Source organism: Quercus robur, chromosome 8, assembly GCF_932294415.1.
Source record: "Quercus robur chromosome 8, dhQueRobu3.1, whole genome shotgun sequence".
NCBI lineage: Eukaryota > Viridiplantae > Streptophyta > Magnoliopsida > Fagales > Fagaceae > Quercus > Quercus robur.
The window spans coordinates 19,875,651-19,893,071 of record NC_065541.1 but is presented as its reverse complement, the minus strand read 5'-3'; the positions used below and the strand labels follow the sequence as shown (position 1 = coordinate 19,893,071).

Below are 17,421 nucleotides of genomic sequence, written 5' to 3'. Positions count from 1 at the left end.
AAATCATCACAACCAATCCCTATTTCACTGTTTGGTTGCTAGAAAAATACCCAAACAACAATAGCAACCAAATCAAAATAATAACATCCACTCGTCTAATCAAAATGCAAAAACCTATAAAAAAAAAATCAAACTGAGTGAACAAACATAGCACAAAACAGAAAATCAAGGATTTTCTTTCTTTTTCCTTGATTTTCTCGACAACCAATTAGACCCATAAGCATCATAAGAATCAATGAAAAAAGAAGGATTATAGAGAGATGGATTCTAGGGAGGCCAATGCATGTGAGGTTTTTGGATTTGGATCTTTGTAGAGACAATTAGCAGAGACATCCCTTGCATGACTTTCCTTTGGATTCTTTGTTGTTGTTCTTCTTATAAGAGTTAGGATTCTGATTTTGGAATCCTTCTTCTGTGTCTTCTTTGTCCTCTGCCATTATTTATAACTTGTTTGGATGGATGGGGAATAGAGGGGAATAGAGTAGAGGGAGGGAGAATAAATTAAATTTCCTTATTTGAATGTTTTTTAAGGAAGGGGTTTGGAGGGGTTCTAACTACTTCTAAGTTCTAACCTCTCATTTATCATTTTCCCAAATTGGAGAGATTTCGAGGGAAAGTAGAGCATAGAAATGCTTGACAAAATAAATTACCAAATTTACCATTTCCATATTAACAAAATAACAAACTATGAAAAGATTAATTATTCTCCTCCCCTTTGCTTAATTTTAAAAATATCCAAATAAGGAGGATAACCATTCCCCTCTACCCTCCTCTCCCTTCAAACTTCCAAACATAGCATTAGTATTTACTATGCAAAATTTGAACTCCTCTCCTCTATGCCTAACATGAACACCATGTTCAAACATTTTAACTTGGTTTTTATTTTTTTTAATTTGACATAGTGGTACAATTGAAAGTTGACGTGGCATGGAAAATACTTTTTATTATTCCATTTGACACATCAATTTTTTCCATCCAAGAAATAACAACATAGATTAAATTCACGCGATACTAAAAAAGATATGGACCAAATTGACATAATGGAAATGTTAAGGACTAAATTGACATATGATATAAAGGATAGTGGCCAATTTTGTAATTTACCATTCATAGTTCAATTGACAATTTGTGTTTTTTGAAATTTAATAGTTCAATTTGACAATTTATGTTTTTGACATATAATAGTTCAATTAAACAATTTGTATTTTGTGACATATAATATAATTAAAAAAAATTATTAAATTTTATTAGCCTATTAAAGGCTTGTTAAAAGTCCAGTAAAGGCTCGTTAAAAGCCATGAGTAGCCCGTAGGCCTGACTTAACTATCCAGCTTGCTATAGGCTCAATGGCTTTGCCTATGGGTTGGGCTATGGGCTGGCCAGATCCATTGTCAACCATTAGGCTTAACACCCAAAATTCCTTCAACTTGGGGTAAAAGGAAAAAATTAGTGCCGATAGTTTTATTATATAAGTCTTATAAATTGATATCTCAACTTTTAAACACCAAACAAAAAGAAAGAAAAAAAAAATTAGATATAGTACATCACAATTTTACTATAAAAAAACTTACAAACTGACATAATAATGAATGTAATTTGTGGCATATCAACGACATAATAATAAATTAAGATTTTTTTGGCATTTAAAAGTTAACACGTCAATTGTTAACTGGACAAAGTTTAGCTATAAAATTATTTATAGCTTAAAGTTACAACCTTATTCAATACAATAAACATTACTACATATTTTAAAATCTAACTGTTAAATTGCATGTTCTTTAGACTCTTAGTACACATGTCAAATTTTGTGTTAATCATATATTATTTACTATATGATCTATAAACCTATATTTTATTTATAACTTTAAACTATCAAAACTTGTCATTTAAATAATTTATTGATGACATAGTTATTGATCTTTAATTTCCAACAAGTTTTGCAAGTATGGAGGATATAAGAAGAAAATGTAATCCAATGGTGGATTTATCAAAATTCACCTTCAATAAAAAAAATATTGAGTAAGAATGTAACCTTAAACTACAACGAATTTTGTAGCTAAATTTTGTCCTTGTTAATTTACTTAAGCAAATGGTTCAAGTAATATATATTAAAATAAGTAAAATAATTGAAATTGATAAATATTTATAACAAATATTATACATGGTCATAATTGTTGAGTCTATGGAACTAGGTTGGCAACTGTGATAAAATGTAATCATGTTGTAAGAGTTTTAGTGAGTCTTAAGCGTGTTTGAAGTTCAATTCAAGTCCACGACAAGAGCAACATTAAAGCTTAAGAAGAAATCAAGTTTCTAAATTCTAATACATGCTCAACACGATCTCGATAGACCAAGAATTACTAATCTCGATAAATTCCAAGTTTGTTTTACTCAGTCATCATGAAGCTAGAGTTTCATGCTTTCGAAGCCAATGTATAAAAGCAACCATAGGGCACATTTTAAAAGACTTTTTGAGAGTCATGTGGTGTACACAAACTAATGGAGGTTTCCAAGCTCTTGCAAAGCATCAATTGTAGATCAAAGTTCATGTTTTTGAAGATCTACTGATCAAGGTGAAGTTACTACATCCTATTAACAAGGAGTTGTTGGAGTGAATCTATAAGTAGGTACTTGAAGTCGTGAGCGGGGGTTCACATTCAATTTAGTTCGTTTGTAAATTTAAAGTTGCGTGTAATCATATTAATAAGTACTATATGAGGTAGCACATTAAAATAAGGTTATTCTATTTGTAAAACTTCAATTTTACATAATGAATCTATTTTCCTTAAGGTTAATTATTGAGCCTTCACAATGATTTTTACTTGAGACAATTTTTTCATTGATATTTCATTCGTAATCATATTGTGTGTTATTCATCTTCTTTTCTCTTTCTTTTTTTTTTTTTTTTTTTTTTTTTTTTTTTGAGAATGGACTAAATTTTAAATCTGGCTTATAATTAATAATTGAACACAATTGGGGGCCTAAATTCCTTAACAATAATATAATTTTTGCAAAATATTTCTTAAGAAACTAGGCATTTTAAATGAGAAGTAATATGCTTACAACACTTTCACAATAAATTCTAATTGGCAAAATGACAAGTTATTACAGTTTTTTAATTTAAATTCATTACTAAAAGAACTTTTTTATCCATTAATAACAGTAAGTAATAACTTGCTACATAAAATTTATTATGAAACCGTTTTAGAAAATTGACATATCATTTCTCTATTTTTTAAATAGGCAGTTTGATTGGTAGTATTTTTGGCATTTAAAATATCTCTAAAAAAAAAAGAAAAAACAGGGGCCATCCAACGGTGAGATGAAGTGTCGGAATGACAGAGTGTGATAGGACGCGAAGCAGTAGATCACCAGCAGACTATGAATCCGAAGTCCAAATGAAATGATCCCAACCTCCGAACCCAACATCTAGTCGATCCGGGAGCCAAGCAACCACACTTCTCACTCACTCTCTCGCTCTCTCTTTCTCTTCTCTATGTATATGATTTGCATGTATTGGTTGGTATAGATCGGCGATGGCGAACTTTCTAGCTCAGTTCCACACCATCAAGAATTCCTCTGATCACCTCGTTATTGCAGGTTTTCAATCTCACCCTCCCTCTCTAATCTTTTTTTATTTTAGGTATTAAAATTTAAGCTCAATTCTCAGTTGAATTCAGTGCCTCGAGAATCGTAATTGTTTTGTGACCTACACTGTTAGATTTGGATTCAAATTCTAGATGGAATTGCTTAATTTCGTTATGACAGACAATAGTAGGTTTAAAATTTAAATTTATGAGTGCTATGAATCTTACTAAATTTTCGTAGTGAATAATGGGAAAAAGTAAGCTACATTATTATCACTCTGTGTTCAGCTCTGTTCCACATTACTTTGTGTGATTTTGTTTGTACGCGTTGTAATTATGTATAACTTTATGGGAGTTCTGTTCTGAACGAATGTAGTTGATCCTATGTGAATCAGTTATGTTTTTTGTGATTTTATTAGAAAGATTATTGAGGATTTCATTTTGTGGTTGTAAGTTGTAATAAATGCTTTTTTTAAGTGGGAACATGTACTCGGGGGCGATTTTTTGGAATACTTTTGAAAATGGTTTTTTTTAAGGAATTGGTGTGTCGTAATTTTCCGGGATTTTTTAGAAATGTGAACCCATTAAGAGTCGCCAATGCTTTGGAAATGATTCGTTTATATTATTTTTTCTGTCTTTGTCTCTAAAAACGATTTTCATTGGAACCATCAAATGCTGTCAGAAAGAGTTATTGATGTAGATTCTATTATGTCTTGCACAAAACTCAGTCATTTTTGTAGGCTTATTTGCAAGATGGTTACTTTAGGATTAATTTCTAAGGGTGCTCACTTTTTTTATGGGATGAGAAGCACAAGCCTTCCAATTCTGATATTTATTTTATATGTCATGATCTATAGACTTCACAACATTGTTAGAAGCAAATATATTTTCTATATTTATGCAATGGCTGAATGTCAGAATGTGTCATTGTCCTACTTGCTATTTGTTTCCCATCTACTAATTTTTTTAAGCTGCTTTTCAGTGGAAGATGTGAGCGATTTGTGGCCCATCGTTAAGAGTGAATTTGAGGGGCGGTTACCATTCAAAAGAGCAAGTTTAAACAACAAGACCCGTAACTCTGTGTTTGTAGAGAATTTGACTGCTGAGTTCATATTAACAACAGATTCTAGACTTCGTAGCCGGTTCCCTTTGGAGCAATCATTATTTTGGTTTCGGGAGCCATATGCAACAGTGGTTCTTGTTACCTGTGAGGTAATTTGCTGTCTCAGTGACCTCATTCACATGTTCTAGTATTAATTATAGCGTAGCTGCACAATTGATTCTTAAGTTAGATGGGAATATATGATTTAGTTGTTATTACAACTTGCAACTCACCAACATTTCCTAAAACTAAGGAAATACACAGTTTGTACTTGTACTCACAATGCTATCAATCTTATTGGAATTTCGGGCTAGCAGAAGCTTGTTCATATTAAAAAAAAAAAAAAAAAAAATCCACACAAGACGATAAAGTTTAATGTGGTTTGACCAACTTCTATGCTTATGTAACACCAACTAAAATCCACCATCAATTTATGGATTACAGTCACACTTTACCAAATCTTACAAATACAAACTCACTCAAAACCTTTTACTGACATAAACACACTCACAACTCCTAACAAACACAAATTAGCACAAATTATGATACACACAAAACAATCACTCGATTCTTATTCACAAACTTGACACTCTTACAATGCAACACCTCAATACATCCAATTGTTCTCTCTCACTCAAATAATAAATACTCTTTACTTACACACGTAGGCATCATTTAACCCCAAAAGAACTACCAAAATACTCTCTGAAAAAAGCTACTCCATATTCTACCAAGAGTCTTCTCTTTTCCCAATATAGGAGGATCTCTTCGCTGAAACCTCCAAATTCTTTACAATATTGCCTAAATATATGGATTCAAATTTCTTGATAGACAAGTAATACAACATTACTTCTTTTGGCAAGAACTACCATTTTTTTAACAAGCTGTACTAATTATTACTTTGTCATGTAGTAGACTTTCTTTCCAGACCAAGAAAACCCAAAAAAAGGGCTACGAGTTACTTATTTGTCACTAGGGATGTAAATGAACCAAGTTGTCTATGAAAATCTTGAGATCAACTAGCTAAAAGACTTGTTTTCGTTTGTTTAGCAAACAAGCCAAGCTCAAGCCCTATTCTAGGCTTGACTATTAAACGGGCTGAGGGACTTATGGGGTGGGACTTTGGAAACATATTAAAAAGGGATGGGACCAGCTTGCATCACACATTTGGTATGAGGTAGGGGATGGTTCCCAAGTGTTTTTTTGTAAGAATCTTTGGGATGGTAATAGTTCCCTTCAAGATAGATATCCCGAGTTGTTTTGATTTGCTAGAGACAAAGGTGCTCAAGTTTCTGACTGTGTGGAATGGCTACATGACAAGGCACACTGGAGACCTAATTTTATTTGAGACGCTCAAGACTAGGAGTTGGAGTCTATGGCTTAGTATTTGGATGATTTGTATGCTGCACAGGTTGGTTCATCTAGTGGTGATAAGCTGGTTTGGGTCCCTTTCAGGGGCCATCTCTGACTTGCCTGAGGACACTCTCCTGAGGACTCTCTCTGACCCTCTCAGGAACTCTCTATGACACTCTTAGGAACTCTCTCTAACTTGCTTGAGGACATTCTCCTGAGGACACTCTTTGATCCTCTTAGGGACTCTCTGATTCACCTAAAGACATTCTCCTAAGGACTCTCTCTTTGCTTATCAAACTCACTCTTTGATTTGTCTGAGGACTCTCTCTTTGCTCGTTCAACTCTCTCTCTTTGACCTTAGTTTTCTCATGCTCTTCACTAACTTAGCCCTTGGACCCTCCATGGCCAACCCTAGGGTTGGTCAGGTCATGGAGGAATTGAGCTTCTCTTTGGTATTTCAAGTTTACAGACCCAAGGTCACAGCTTGATCTAGGGAAGAACCTATTGCTGTCCAGTATGGCATTGCTCCTCATTTGTGTAGGATTCACATGGTACCTAGCTTCGGCACAGCCTCGGCCTCGTTCAATCAATAAATTTATTGTAGGAAAGTCATCCAAACTAGAATTGGACCCACTACAGTATACGTGTCAAAAATATACTTATTTATATTTGAGATTGGATTGTATAAGTTTGTCTTTGGTATTTCAAGTTTACAGACCCAAGGTCACAACTTGGTCTAAGGAAGAACCTACTGCTGTCCAGTGTGGCATCGCTCCTCATTTGTATAGGATTCATGTGGTACCTGGCTTCAGCACAGCCTTGTTCAATCAATAAATTTATTATAGGAAAGTCATCCAAACTAGATTTGGACCCACTATAGTATACGTGTCAAAAATGTACTTACATATATTTGAGATTGGATTGTATAAGTTTGTAAAATAAATTATTATTTAGAGTTTAGTGGTAATATAAATAGTCCATTAATACTTATCAAAAAATAGTCCATTAATAAAATTTCATAGATTTGTGAAGGGGTAAATTTTTTTGGTAATGTACTATATATGGGAAAAAAGGAAAAAAAAAAAAGTTAATTAAGTAGCTCATGGACATGCTTGAGCTTGTTTGACCAAAAAATGAATATAGCTTAAACATGTAATTTTGTTTGATGATGAGCTTGGGCTTGGCTAGTGTTCAAAATAAGATTAAATGAACGAAATCTAAACTGTTAATACTTGACTCGGCTTAGCTCATTTACAACCCTATTTGTTGTCATGAGACTTTGCTAGCTAGGACTTTGTTTGAGTGGACTCGTATTTGGGGTCTTACGCATTGTATTTCCTTGTTTGATTTCCTTTTTTCTATTATACTCTCCATTTGCTTTGATTATATTTTTTTCAAGTGCATTGAGTTTACAATTGTAAACACATTGTTCTTTTCTTATCAAAAAAACTCTTATTACCTATCAAAAAAAAAAAAAGACTTTCCTTCCATACCAAGAAAACCCAAAAAGTTAACTAACTCAAAATAGGAATTTGCAAATTTTTAATAGATCATCACGTTGACTTAAATTCCATGCTTATGTTAATGGGCAACGCCAACCAAAATCCACTATCAGCTATATAGATTACTCACACTTAACTAAACTTTACAAACACATACTCAAAATCTTTCAGACACAAATGCACTAATAACTACAGCTACAAACCAATCCAAATCTGAATGAATCCAAAACAAACAATGTTTTGCACCTCAAAAGAGTTGCCAAACTACTTTTTGAAGAAACTCGTACCCATGGCTTTCTAGCAATCTTCTCCTCTCCTCACATGGGAGGACCTTTTGGGCAGAAACCACCGAATCCTTTACAGTATTGCCTATATATAAGGCTTCAAATTAGTGTGGGGCTGGACACAAATTCAGAAAAAAAAATTGAATTTTCCGTTTAACTGGCTGAAAATAGTAATGGAGGGGTAAAGTGTGTATTTTAAAAAGTTAACATTTCATTTTTAAACTAAAGGGGGGCTTTGCAATTTTCTTATACTTAAGGGGGAAAAGTGCACTTGCCCTTCTTTTAAATATTTTCACAGTAGAAGTAGGCTACACAGTATCTATACATAAATAATAGTGTGCACATCACCTGGGATGAAGAAAAACATGATAAATGCATGCTATTTGTATTTATGGATACAATGGTAGTGCGATATTAGTAGTTAAGAGGGTAAGTAAAGTAAAAAAGTGGCATGATATGAAATGATTAATATTTTTCATTTATTTCCTGAAATTTCTGACAGAATTTTCTATTTGTATAAATAAGTTGATGAATTAAGTGTTGATTCCATAAGCCAACTTTATGCTTACTTGGTCTACTAATCGGAAGTTATTGAATGATGAATTTCAATCAATTGCAAGTGCAAAGCATAGATGACAGATGACTTGTCAAAGTATCCAATTCCTTATGATTGGGTGCACAAAACTCTTCATTCCTCCCTCCTCCCCCCTTTCCCACCATCACAAAAAACTTCCCCTCTGCACTGTTAGTTCTATAAAGGACCTTACATGAGTGTTTTTATTTTATTATTTATTTAGAGTCCATTTTTCTTCCTACAATCTGAGCTCCATTGCCTTCCATGTCCCAGTGCCTTCTCATTCTGTTTGAAGTAATTCTATTTACATGTGAATAAAATACTGTTAATATTGGTTTGTCATGTGTCCCTTACTTAAATAAACCTATGCAATGCTCCTGTATCTGTGAATCAATAAAGCCAAATATTTACATTTGTAAAAGTTTTATTTCTTTTGATGTACGTGTATTCAGTAAGTATTAGTTGGTGATTTCTTTCTTTCTACCAATTTTTCTTTTCTGATTGTATTACTGCTAATGTGGTTCTTTTACTACATTTTCATTTTCATTTTCCATAGGATCTTGATGAGTTCAGGACCATCCTTAAACCACGCCTGAAATTGATTGTCCAAAATGATGAGCGGGAATGGTTTATTGTATTTGTGTCTAAAGCTCCCCCAAATAATGATCAAGCCACAAAATTGGCAAAAAAAGTATACGCCAAACTTGAAGTTGAATTTAGCTCCAAAAAGAGGGAAAGGTATGTTTGCAGGTCTCCATAATGTATTATATTTCATTTGATGGATTTAAAAAAAATTGACATGATCATTGCTTTAGATTTTTCTCAAGTGGTTTAAGTTTCTCCATAATACTTCACTGAATTTTTGGTGCACTTTAGGCTTGTCCTCGAGTCATTTTCATTGAAGAGTTACTTCTGTTGTCAGACATAACTGGAATACATGTTTTATTTATTTGTTTATTTTTTATAAGTGATAGTATCACTGGAATATATGTTTTAATTATCATTATGTTAAATTGCTTTCCTGTTCACAAGTTAACAGCATTGTGGCAGTATATTGTACAAGTAATACTTGGACACTAAAATTAATTTTCAATCATTATTTTTGTTAGAATAATGTTACCATTTCCTAGTCCCTGCTCTACCTTCCATTTGAAAAGTTAAAAATCCCACATGTTGGTTCCCACTTATTAAGCGGAATCTATATCCATGCTTGAGAGGGAGTGTGAAAATAATGGTTAAATGATCAAATTCATCATTTCATTTCCTAATAGCTTAAGCTTTGGGACAAGTGGTAATTTATTAATTATCATTCTCTGGATGAAAACATGAGTTAATGGCTTTTCGTTCTTTATACCTATTAACCATAAGAGAAGTATAAAATCAATCAATATATTGGGTCATATATTGACTACCTTACCAGCATTATTACATTTTTAAGTTTGAGGAGGGTAGTGTTTTGGAAAGACCTAACTGTGAGGAAAAAATGTGTATAGTATCGTGCAAAGGGCTTGATATGAAAGATCTTTCCCTTGTTTTCCAGTGTTTCTAACTTATGCTTTGTTCAGGTGCTGCAAATTAGATATACAGAGCCCTGAGGCAAATTTTTGGGAAGACCTGGAATCCAAGATTATGGAGTCCATCCGAAATACATTGGATAGGCGTGTACAGTTTTATGAGGATGAGATACGCAAGCTCAGTGAACAACGCTTAATGCCAGTTTGGAACTTCTGTAATTTTTTTATCTTGAAGGTTGTTCCTTTTTGCCAAAAGCTTTGAATTAAAAATGTGGTAAAGGGTGCTTTGGCTTCAAGGAGGAATGCATTGATTATTAATTGGGATTTTTCAATGTCATATTTTGCCTTTTATTTCTCAAGTAAATATCATTTTACTAAAGAGCATACATTTCAAATTTCGTCTTCTACCTTTATTGATGGAAGTGACATCTTTCTCACTTAAGATAGACGTGGAAGCATGAGTCTCAAAGATAACTATTGTCCTTATAGTTATGTAACCCAGTTATTTATTACATTCTTCTTCTGCTTACTCTAGATGTTTCTGACTTATTCTCAGGAAAGTTTGGCTTTTATGTTTGAGATGGCTCATCTATTTGAAGATGCATTGCGCGAGTATGATGAGTTAGAACTCTGCTATTTGGAAACAGGTGCTACCTTGTTATCACTTCTGCTGTCAAGATACAAATTTTGACTCTGCTTGTGTTTTTCAGTAACAGAAGTGCTATGATATATACACACAAATATGCACACGATCATATGACCTTTAAATATATATTGGGGATCTGAAATGGTTATACCTCAGATCCTTGTTTGAATGGATGATAGCATCAGGATTTTATTCATTTTCAAATTTATTAGATTTGATTGAGCATTGTAAATTTAGATCTTAATTGTTGGTGTATCTATTGTGTACTTGAGCAATATGGATCGTTGTATGATTGAAGTAATGAGTATTAATGGATCAACTTTTTATTACTTCTTACAAAAAAATAGAGGATTAAAAATTAATCTCATTTTATGCAGTTAATATGCCTGGGAAACTGAGAGACTTTGGAGGAGTAGACTGTGGTGATGATCAGGCTGCTTTGCTTAACCCTGGGAACAAACCATTGACACAGATTGTTCAAGATGACTCGTTTAGGGAGTTTGAATTTCGACAGTATCTCTTTTCCTGTCAATCAAAGGTTTGCAAAACTGAGAATCCCTCATTTGATATTAAATGGTTGCATTTAAAGAAAATTGAATTAGACGGTAAATTCATTGTAAAGATGTCATTTTGTTTGCTTTGTCAACAATGCACATCTTATTGTGCATGAATCACTTTTGCTTACTTTCAAACGTGTGCTTCATTGGATGGTGGAATCCATTAATTAACTTGATTAAATGTTTTTGTATTATTGTAAAAAGATGAGGGAGGGTTGCTTAAGATGGTTCGGTCATGTTTAGAGGAGAGCAACTAATGGACCAATAAGAGAGAGTGAGTTGGCCCAAGTTGAGGGAATGAAAAAAAGTAGAGGAAGACCAAAAATCACATTAATAGAATTAATAAAAAGGGAAATGTCAATTAAGGGAGTAACAAAGAGTATGACTTTAGATAGAGTAGAATGGAGGAAAAGAATATATATGGCTGACCCTGTCAAGAATCTATAGCCGACCCTAACATTTTGGGACTAAGTCTCTGTTTGTTTTTGTTATCGTAACAAGTAGCTCCATTATGTGTAATTCAAGCTACTTTCAAAATGACTGTCTGCAAGTACTCTTGAGTGGGTGCTCAAAATTTAGTTAGATTCTTTTGTAAGGTCATTGGGTTCTTTCATTATCTGCCTTCTCTGTCTCACACTGATGCAAATGCACAAATACAAACGGGGAAAGAAGGTTTGAAGTGTTCTAGAAAATTTTGGTGCAACTTTTTTTTTTGTTTAATTATAATAAAAGTTTCAGTTATCATAAACTCCAAATTAGTGGTTAAGAAGTGCCTCCAAGTAACATGAATCAAATATAAGCAATAACTCCCACTGAGCCTTATGCTTGTAAATTCAACAAATGTGGAAGATGATGTGGTATTATGTTATTGTTTTAACCAAAAATATCTGAACTGTGTCTTTGTTATCTTTTTTCTAGTTATGAGTATCCATTATGAAAGCAGTTAGTTATTTCTAACTTTTGATTGGTGTGGCTTCAAGTTGCTTTCTGGAGCAATAAGTACTTTTTATTTGATGCCCTAGATGCTAGTTCCATGACACCAAATTTCTCATCACTAAAATATTCATTTTTGTGCTTCTTCAAATAGAGCCTTTCTTTTATCTAAGTTTAGTCATGTAGTGACTTTTTTCATTACTGAAATTATAAATTGGTATTGCATCTCAGTGATATATGTCAATTGCAGCTTTTATTTAAGCTAAAGCGGGCCTTTGAAGTTGCATCAAGGGGTTATTCATTCATAATAAGCTTCTCGAAGGCCCTGGCTTTGCGTGAGGTATTTGATAGTCTATTGTTATGTCTTTGCTTAACATAATATTGTTACTTTTTTGCACATCAATTGAATGTTGGTTCTGATTTTTTTCCCTTTTCTATTTCCTTTCTTCTTTGAGTTCTTCTCAGAGTATTCTACCCTTTTGTATGCGTGAAGTTTGGGTAATAACTGCTTGCTTGGCTTTGATCAATGCAACTGCTTCTCAATATAACGATGGACCACCTGATATAGAAAAGGAGTTCTACCGCCTTAAGGGTGATCTTTATTCCCTGTGCAGAGTTAAGGTAGATTTTTTTTTTCAATAACTTGAACTGCATATTCTGTTTCATTTAGGGTCCATTTGGATTGAACTTATTGTTGTTGAAACTGAAAATTGAAAACTGAAAATACTGTAACAAAATAATTTTTAAATGTGTGAATAGTACCATAGAACCCATTTTTAATATTTTTTAGTGCGTGAACAATGCTGTGAACAGTGATGAACAGTGATTTTTGTCCCTGCACAGTGAACTCATGTGATGTTATTGTTCACGCGTAGGGGGAAAAAAAAAATCTGAAAACGCAGAATCTGAAAACGCAAACGCCCACTCCAAACGGCATCTTAGTATTATTTGGTGATGTACCAATTTCTGAGTCTACATAAGTGACTAATATCTATAACCGAATTGGGAATGTGGTAAAACCAGAGACATTGTTTATACTCCTTCCATCTCAAATTGTTTGGCCTATTCAGAAAATCCAACTTTTTAGGGGAACATCATTTAATGCATTGGTTTTTTACATAAAAATGTACAAGTTTCCAAAACTACCCTTATTAATTTAAACTTTTGTAACGGTCTATTTCAGAATTTAAATCTCTTCTTCTTCATACCTTGCCGGAGTGGAGTTCTTCCTTTAATCTTTTTCCTTGTTCTAATTTTTTCAAAATGCTTGATCTTTGTAATTTATGTGTTTGATGTATTGTCATCCATGTACACCCCCGGTGTACTAGGACTTTTGATTAATACAATTCTGTTATTTATCCCAAAAAAAGAAAACCTTAGTAAAAGAGAGGTGTTGGCTTTTTTAATAAAGTGAGGGGTATGTTAAGGAAATTTATGGATTGTATTTTCAAAGAGGACATCCTTTTGGGACATCCCAAAATGGAATAGAGGCCTAACAATTTGGGACAGAGGGAGTAACATGCTGATATTTGTCTGAATGCATTGATTTTGTATTCTACACTGTTTTTTTTGGTGGTGGTCGACAGTTTCTACAAAATTTTATCTTATTTTTTTCCCCTATTCCTATTTCTAGTTGGCAATGAGAAATTCTGTGTGATTGTATTTATGGTTTTGGCAGTTCATGAGGCTTGCATATTTAGTTGGATTTGGAGCTGAGATAGAAAGAAGTCCTGTCAACAGGTAGAAGCTAAAGTTTGAAGACCAAATCTACCTTTAGCATTCTCTATATTTGATTGCTTCTAATAGAGAGCAAGCTGAATATGATATTCTTCACTGCAGCAAAAATTTATCTTATGCTCAGATCCTATTTTTTATCTAATGTTTATCCTTTTTCTTCCAAACAGTGCTTTACTCAGTATGCTACCTTGGCCCAAGCCAGCAGTATGGCCTTTAGTTCCACCTGATGCTTCATCTGAGGTTCTCGTGAAAGAAAAGGTAAGTTCTCAATATGGAATAATCAGGACTGTGCTAGCAAAAGGACCATTTAATATGTTTACTTTCTTTGAAAACATCATTGTTCTTGTGCTTTTTCTCTACTGACTAATCAACTCATGTTGTCAGAATGATAGTCAATACAGAACCCACAAGGTAGTCAATAATAGGAATGAATTATTATGCGACACATTTTGCTCCAAAATCTAATATGGTTAATTACTGGCTTCCGTGTTGGCCTCAATCAGTGGCCTAACAATTTCTATAATGGGGTGAAACCTTTAGATCCCAAACAATTCATATGATTTGTTAGGCCTCAATTAGTGGTCTAACAATTCATCTTCTAGGTTGGAACTTATGGATCCCAAACAAATGTTAGTTTTTGGCATTGTTAGCAGCCATGTTACTTAAAATAACATTTGTTTCATTGTCCCTCTTTCTTTTTTGATAAGTAATAAGAATCATATTAATCATGAAGAAAAATCGAAAACAGCAAATACAAGGTGTTCATGAGTGAACACAAGAAACAGCAGCAAAAAAAAACAAAGATATGAAAAGCAACTTAAGGGGCAATACTAAGGGAAGTAAAAAACTCCAGAGTAGAAGAACAATTTGAAGAACCCTAGCACCTAGCCTAATCAAAAAGAGTACTCTGGCATAGAGCTTGTAACTGAACAAGCGATTTCTCTTTAGCCTCAAAAGAGTGCCGATTTCTTTCTATCCAAACAACCCACATCAAACAGCCAGGAACCATATTCCATATGTCTGAAGAAAATTTCCCCAGCCAATTACTTCAACAAAACACCAAACTCTCCGCTGAACCTGGCATGACTCATTGGGTCCTGAAAACTTGTAACATTTGCACCCACAAAGAATGAGCTACAGGACAATGTAGGAGAAGATGGTCCACAGATTCCTCATTACAGCAGCACATACAGCACCTATTTGCCAAAGGGAGACCCCGGAGCATCAAATTATCCAAGGTAAGTATTCAACCATGAGCTGTGGTCATCATGAAGAAAGCCACCATTTTTGGATTGACTTTCCAAATCCCCTTCCAAGGGAAGCTAAAGAGAGAGGTACCCTTCATCTTATTATAAAAGGACCGAATATCGAACTTACCATTCCCATTAAGACACCAATGGGAACTATCACTCCCAATTCCTATCAAAATCCGAGACTGAATGAAATCTAGGAAAGAGAAGGCAGCTTCTAATTCCCTCTCATGAAAATTCCTATAAAATCTCAAGTTCCAAAATCTATTATTCCCACCCTCCTGATGACACAATACATCAGAAATGCAAGCTTCCTTGTCATTTGAACACACATATAATTGAGGATAGAGCATTTTAAGTGAGGTATCCCCTACCTATCATGCCAAAAAAGAATGCGAGAGCCATCACCCACCACGAGGGCCAATTGTTTGGAGGACCTCTCCGAACTGTCATTAATACCATGCCAAAGACCACACGTGTGGGCCCTTCTGCAAACTTTAGTATTCCACCCCACTTGACCCTTTCCATATTTGGTGGCAATAACCCTCAGCCAAAGATGAGTTCCTTCTTGGCCAAACCTCCATAACCATTTTCCTAACAGGGCTTGATTGAAGTGAACTAACTTCTTAACCCCCAAATCACCCATCTCTAATGGTGAACAAACCTTCTCCCAAGCCACCAAAGAATGTTTGAAACACTCCTTTGAAGACTGCCACAAAAAATTCCTCTGAATACGCTCCAATCTATCAGCCACAGCTACAGGGCTAGAAAGGGTACTCTTCAAAAGAGTAAGTCTACCACCCTTAGACAAATATAGATGCTTCTCCATTTTCTCCAAAATAGGATTCCAAATGATGCAGTCTTGTATGGAGTACCCAACGTCATTCCCAAATATTTCATAGGCAGGCTACCCACGCTACAACGGAGAATGTTAGCCAAAGCACCTATATTACCAACCTCCCCAACTGGGACAATCTCACTTTTCCCCACATTTACTTTCAAACTAGTAAAAGCTTGGAAGCAAGACAAAGCCAGCCTAATGGACAACACTTGTTCTCTAGGAGCATTACAAAGCAAAATGGTACAAACAACAAATGTGATATGCATACCCCAATAGAGTTAACTGGTCCCACATGAAAACCATGAAGCAGACCACTATTCTCAGTTTTCTACAGAATCCGACTTAAAACTTCCATAATCAAAAGGAAAAAAAGAGGGGACAAAGGATCACCTTGTCTCAAATCATGAGAACTTCCAAAAAAACCAGGGATCCATTCACAAGAATAGAGAAGCAAACAGTAGATATGCAAGCTTTAATCCACTCCCTCCACTTCAACCCAAAGCCCATCCTATTCAACAAATAAAGTAAGGCATCCCAATTAACATGATCGTAGGCTTTTTCTATGTCCAACTTACAAACTACATCTGGTGAGTGACACTTCAATCTGCTGTCTAGGCACTCATTCGCAATTAGCATTGAGTCCAAAATTTGTCTTCCACCAACAAAGGAATTTTGATTCTCTGAAATCAGACTGTCTAACACCCCTCTCAACCTATTCGCCAACACCTTAGACAACAACTTGTAAACACTGCCCACTTAGCTAATAGGCCAAAAATCCTTTATATTGACAGCATTAGTTTTCTTAGGAATTAAAGAGAGAAAAGAAGCATTTAGAGATTGTTCAAATACTGAATACCTGTGAAAATGCTTAAATACAGCCATAACATCATCCTCCACAACCCTCCAACATTTGTGAAAAAATGCCATGGTGAACCCGTTCGAACCAAGGGCTTTATCCCCCTCCATCTCTGCTAGAACCTAGGTAACTTCTTTCGAGAATTCCCTCTCAAGGGACAACCTATCATCCTCCCCAATACAAGCAAAATCCAACCCATCCATAGTTGGGTGCCACATGTTTGTCTCTGTATAAAGCTCCTGATAAAATTGGACCACTTGAGAACGTACACTAGATTCATCCTCATATTAAACACCATCTACCTTGAACTTTTTATCATGTTGCGTGCAAGAAAAGTGTTTAGGGTATGTTAATTTACCCTAACACATAAGATTAGTATTTTTACTTTTAGTACATTGTTACACATTCACCCCTTAATATTAAACACAACTCTACACTCTTCTCAAGCTGGGACATATGTATCATATAATCCCAGCTTATTATATATTAAATACAATCTAGTCTTGCATAAGGGTTTAATACACATATCTGCAATTTGAGCTCCTGTAGAGACATATGAGGTAGCAATAATTTCACTTTCCACCATTTCCCAAGCAAGATGGCAATCCACTTTTATATGGTTAGTCCACTCATCAAATACAAGATTTAAAGTAATATGGATTGTTGCTTGGTTATCACAATGCAT

At 34.4% G+C, this 17,421-nt stretch overlaps 1 protein-coding gene across 1 annotated transcript in view; it reads left to right on the top strand.

The window, feature by feature from the left end:
- The first annotated feature begins 3,357 nt into the window (after positions 1–3,357).
- LOC126694929 (trafficking protein particle complex II-specific subunit 130 homolog) overlaps positions 3,358–17,421 on the top strand; it is a 35,537-nt gene continuing 21,473 nt past the window's right edge. Inside the window, exons 1-10 of the mRNA XM_050391480.1 lie at positions 3,358–3,600; positions 4,570–4,799; positions 8,959–9,140; positions 9,968–10,151; positions 10,473–10,563; positions 10,940–11,100; positions 12,303–12,392; positions 12,518–12,673; positions 13,731–13,792; positions 13,957–14,047. Of these exons, the coding sequence (XP_050247437.1) occupies positions 3,537–3,600; positions 4,570–4,799; positions 8,959–9,140; positions 9,968–10,151; positions 10,473–10,563; positions 10,940–11,100; positions 12,303–12,392; positions 12,518–12,673; positions 13,731–13,792; positions 13,957–14,047 (1,311 nt within the window). The 5' untranslated portion in view covers positions 3,358–3,536. The remainder of the gene's footprint in view (positions 3,601–4,569; positions 4,800–8,958; positions 9,141–9,967; positions 10,152–10,472; positions 10,564–10,939; positions 11,101–12,302; positions 12,393–12,517; positions 12,674–13,730; positions 13,793–13,956; positions 14,048–17,421) is intronic.